The sequence below is a fragment of the Amaranthus tricolor genome, chromosome 2, assembly GCF_026212465.1.
Source record: "Amaranthus tricolor cultivar Red isolate AtriRed21 chromosome 2, ASM2621246v1, whole genome shotgun sequence".
NCBI lineage: Eukaryota > Viridiplantae > Streptophyta > Magnoliopsida > Caryophyllales > Amaranthaceae > Amaranthus > Amaranthus tricolor.
The window spans coordinates 11198259-11203247 of record NC_080048.1 but is presented as its reverse complement, the minus strand read 5'-3'; the positions used below and the strand labels follow the sequence as shown (position 1 = coordinate 11203247).

Below are 4989 nucleotides of genomic sequence, written 5' to 3'. Positions count from 1 at the left end.
AGTTTGGGGTCCCCTAGTTCAAAACATTCTAAGTCTTTACAATGACGTTTCCTAACCGGAACATCGATAAGTCGGACCCCCAGTTTGGGGTCCCCTAGTTCAAAATATTCCAAAAAGATGTTTCCCAACCGGGACGTCGATAAGTCGGACCCCCAGTTTGGGGTCCCTGAGTTCAAAAGAAAATCCAAGTCTCCCAAAAAGATTACCCGCGACCGGGACATCTACAAGTCGGACCCCCCTACTGGGGTCTGAAGGCTGAAAATATTCTAAGTCCAAATTTCCTTGACGTCGCCTATACGTGACATCGAAAAATCACGTCCTTTAAGTAATATTCCGCGGCCTCAGAAGAAAGAAGCCACGGCTCAACAAATAGAAGCATGGATATCACGAAAAAATCAGGAATATATACATCGATTATTCAAAATATAGTTGAATGTTTACAAAAAACAAGGTTACTAAAATACAAGATTATACATCGTCAAAAAAGGCCTCGACATCTTCACCCGGCGGCGGAGGAGATTCGATCCTTCCCTCTTCAAAACTCGGGGTGAAGCTGACATAATCTTCAACATTGAACGGCTCCACCCCGATTTCAGACAACTCCCGGGACAAGCTCTGGAGGTTCCGGCCTTCGTCAATAATGAGATTCGATAGATCAAGGCATAGAACCTCCAGGTTGGAGAGCGTCAAGTTCTCTGGGACATCTGACGCCGGAGGAGAAGAGAGAGCCAGCTGCTCCAAGTCGAGACTTAAAGCCTCCCTCTCAGCCTTGGCATTTATCTTTTCAGACCAGGCCCTCTTTTCGGCCGCGTCCCAGACCGTGTCGACCAGTACCGCCGACTCCCCGTCCAAGACAGGAGCAAGGTTGGACAAAGCTTCACTCCCCTTTTGTTCAGCAGTTTGCTGAAGGGAAGTAAAATCCATGCCCAACTCTGCGGCAGCCAGACGATACTTCTCGTCACTAATCATGGTTCCGGCCTTCACCATCTCGGCCGTCAGATCTCCGAGAAACTTCGACGCTTCCGGCTCATCCGAGAGAAGCCAATCTCGAGCTATCCGGGCCTTCCTGGTTAGGCACAATTTGTATACTTTAGCCGCGGATAGAATCATTTTGAAATGGGAAGAATCGGCCGACACTTGCTGCATTAGTTGCTGGTTCTGATGAACGAGCTTGGCATGAGTATCCATCAGCAAGCCGACCTCATGGCTGATGCTCGCGGACCTGGTGGAAGCAGCATCCAAGTTCTCAACGATCTGATCCAGCTGCTTCCTCGCCCTTTCCCGCCATTGTTCGGTTCTGACCAAGCGTTCTTTCAGCTCAGAGCACTTGGCCAGTTTTTCTTTGAGGCTCGGCAGGTCCTCCCGCAGTTTTGTTAATTCTTCGTTCAGCTCTTCGCAGCGGGAGGTAAGGGCGGCCATGGTTTCCTGGTCCGCGGCACTTTGACGGTTGGCGTCGAGCTCAAAGGCCAACCGTATGAACGCCTGCAAAGGAACGATTATTAAAGAAATCTGGAAGCAAAAAATAATCATATTACTGAGTTTAAAAGTTATTACCTCCGCCGCCGAAGCTTGTGCTTGACGCACCCTATCACGGGGGGGCATAGATTCTAAAAGGTCGACGTCCACTTTGCTGATTAAGTTGGACGTCGCCCTGTTAAAGCGGACTACTAAGCCCTTATGCCCCAGCTCCGGAAAGGGTGTGTCGCGTCGAAAAGGGGAAACCTCCCGGCGACGGTAAACCTCGGCATATTGAGAGGAGGGAGCCGCGGAAGATTCCCCCATTTTCTCCTTCCCTTTATCTGAAGATGGCCGTGGAGAGTCTTGAAGGGGCGAGGTCTCCTCTTCAACTGGCCTTATTTGGAGGGGCCGGGCGGTAGGGACCGCGCCCCCGGAGGGCCTCTTTGCCGACTTCTCCTTGTGGGAAGAAGAATCCCGCTTCCTCTTCTTCTTCCCACTCTTTTTTGTCGCACCCCTCGTCTGAGGAGGAACCACCCTCTCAGATTCATCGGGGATATGAACCTGCTTTCTTTCTTCAAGAAGTCGGAGAGCCTCTTGCTCCGAAGGCACGTCCTCCAGACCCTTCTCCACGGTTGCCGAGTCCTACAAAAGAAGAAGTTAGGAAGAATCAACAAAAATCTTTTTTCAACAGAACTTTGTATAGAGATATACCTTTGGAGGAAGGGGAAGAGGCTTATCCTCGGCCCGCTGGATAGCCCCTGAAGCAAGTCTCAGAACGCTGAATTTCTTCATTAGTTCAGGACTCTTGGCTCGAAGATTTTGCTTGGCTATCCCTGTAGAAGCATGAGTTAGCAACAGTCAAACGTACTATAGAAAAGGAAAGGAAGAAACTCAGCAACTCTTACTCCGATCGATAGCCAAGCTAATGCCGAAGGCTGAGAGGAGGTTCTCATTCTCCAGCTCAGGACGACCAGGTATCCAATTAAGTTGGACGTTCATTGGTTTCCTTCCCAATTGAACGTCCATCTTTGCATATTCTATGATCACCGCATCGTTAAAGGAACATTGCGGGATCCCATTATTAAAACCCGAGAGATTGGGCTTTATATCAAAAGAGGTCTTGATATTACATCCCTCTGAGTTGTATAAGTATGCGAATTTTGTCCTATACCCCTTCTGGTTATCGGGGAGGTCTTGGACTATCTTCAGTCCTCGACGGTGGGTGAAAGTAATCCAGCCACAGCCGTATGATTGGGAATTACATAGGCGGGCTCTGAATATATATCTAAAAGCTGTGAGTGTTGGTGGCACGGCCAAAACTTTACACAAGATCAAAAAGGCCACCATACAACCCCAGGCGTTCGGGTATAACTCGGGCACTGAGACGTCCAAAAACTCTAACACCTCTCTAAAAAACGGGTGAAGAGGAAATCTAAGCCCTAATTCAAAAGAAGGGAAGTATACGGCTATACAATGTGGAGGGGGAAACCTAACGGTGTCATAATTCCCCGGGGTAATAATATTTATGTTATCTTTTAAACCCCATTTTTGAGAGATGGCCTCCCGACGGTTGTCTAGATCTCTCTTAGTCTGTGCGTCAATAAAGTAATTTAGAGGCCCGCCGTCTGGAATGTAGAATGGAGGAGGAGCTGGCGCCGCACTCTCTCTTCCTGAAGACTCGGCTGATCCTTCAAGGTTTTCCATATCTACATACAATAACCCTTCTAGGTCAGGATTTATTCGCGGCAAGTAATTTGGAAAGAAAGCAATGCTCACTTCCCAAGGAGCAGTTTTCATAATCTCCGGAGGGTATATAGGAGATACGGACGACTCATCCCCAGCTTTTATTGGTTCATAATGGGGGGTAATTCTCACTGAACTACTTTCATCCGAGTCATCCATTGGTAAACCCTTTTTATTAAGACGCCTACGTACTATCAAAGGAGTTTCCGGCAAGTTAGTAGGGTTGGTGTCTGAGTTAGTAGTCGCGACATCCATGATAATAATAAAGTAAAAGCCGAAACTTGTAAAGAATGGAGACTAGATTCATAAACAAATTCAAAGTTCTAGGCTAGCATTCATGAACAGATTGAAGATATTCAAGAAATTCGAGAACAGTTTGAAGAATAACTTGAAGAAATTCGAAAAATCTGGGAAAAGTTTGAATACCTTAGAGAAATATGAAGATTCGTCAGAAATTTGATGAAGATCTGTCAGAAACCTTGAAGATCTTCGAAGGATTTGTCAGAAGTTTGAAGGAGGGATGAGGATTGTCCAAGCGTTTCTCTCTACTTTCTCTCTTGCAATTTGAAGATTTGAAAAGAGTTAATGAAGATTAGGTAAGATGGAACTATTCCAACTACCCTATTTATAACAGCAATAAATGCTTCACTTTGGGTTTGAACAGTTGAAAGAAAAGTTGAAATTCCAAATGAAAGCTGGGAAGTCGATAAGTCGGACTCCCGATGAGGGGAAGCCAACAGATTTCTTCTCAAGTGTTTAATAATGTCCGTGAGGTCTATTAGTCGGACCCTAGTTGAAGGGGTGATTTTGCAAATTTTTTCTAAGTGTTAAATCCTTGAATTTAGTTGGGAGGTCGAAAAGTCGGACCCTCAATTAAAGAGCAAACATCATCAATTTGTTTAAGTATCAAACCATCCAGCCGGTGAGTCGATAAGTCGGACTCCCAGGGAAGGGTAGAATATGTATAATTATTCTAAGTCCTTCAGACAATGTCCGGAGGATCGATAAGTCTGACCCTAAATTGAATCTCCTGAAAGAGAAATCATTTGAAGAATGAAGGTCACACGATTCAGCTGACCGACTTATGGACACGACAAATGAAATAAACATAAAAATTTCTTAAGAGGATTTCCGTATGGTCGATAAGTCGGACCCCCAGGTGGTCCTTCTCTTTCTCAAAATATTCTAAGTATTGAAGAAGGATTCCCGTGCTGAACTTACGAATGAAGACGCAAACTATTAGTTCGCGGCATAGTTCAACCATAGGGGTAAAAATGTTGAGAAGAATGAAATGCCGCGTCATTACCAAGAATTTGATTCGTAAATACCCTTGACGTTACGCGGTATCAGTTCAAAACAGACAGTTGATTTAATCCGCACAGTCGATAAGTCGGACCCTCCTTGGGTGTTTTGTTGAAAACCTGATTTCTGCAATATCAGTGAAAGCAAGGGCCGAAATATGATGTCGCGGAATCTAGATCCCGCATTCACCATTTCGCTGATGTACTAACACGCCTGGGGCTACTTCGCGGCATACTTCAAGCCGCGGCTTCATATGTCCGTTTGACCCGTATTCAATGTGTTCTTGCCTGACAAGTTTAAAAGGTCATATCTTTTTCGTTACAATTCGGAATTTGGCATATGAACAGTCGATTCAAAGCTTTCAAGCTCAACTTTCATGATTCATCAGAAAATTCGCCAGATTGGGCATGTGTTCATCCTCATGGGGCTTTCGCATGTTCTCTATGATCGTGTCCCTTCACTAAATCAATTATGATGGGTGCATAT

At 45.5% G+C, this 4989-nt stretch overlaps 1 protein-coding gene across 1 annotated transcript; it reads right to left on the bottom strand.

The window, feature by feature from the left end:
- Positions 1 to 468: 468 nt before the first annotated feature.
- Positions 469 to 2457, bottom strand: LOC130805510 (uncharacterized). Its single transcript, XM_057670283.1, has 4 exons — positions 2364 to 2457; positions 2170 to 2291; positions 1555 to 2100; positions 469 to 1482 (listed from the first exon to the last, which is right to left on the bottom strand). The coding sequence occupies exons 1-4, from the start codon at positions 2455 to 2457 to the stop codon at positions 469 to 471; spliced, it is 1776 nt and encodes a 591-aa protein (XP_057526266.1).
- Positions 2458 to 4989: the final 2532 nt, after the last annotated feature.

Bases quoted from the DNA above. Each gene is read 5' to 3' on its own strand.
- LOC130805510 (XM_057670283.1), bottom strand. From the start codon at position 2,457: ATGAACGTCCAACTTAATTGGATACCTGGTCGTCCTGAGCTGGAGAAT. The intron at 2,292-2,363 runs GTAAGAGTTGCT...ATGCTTCTACAG, and splicing joins TAGCTTGGCTATCGATCGGA to GGATAGCCAAGCAAAATCTT. The intron at 1,483-1,554 runs GTAATAACTTTT...GTTCCTTTGCAG, and splicing joins CACAAGCTTCGGCGGCGGAG to GCGTTCATACGGTTGGCCTT.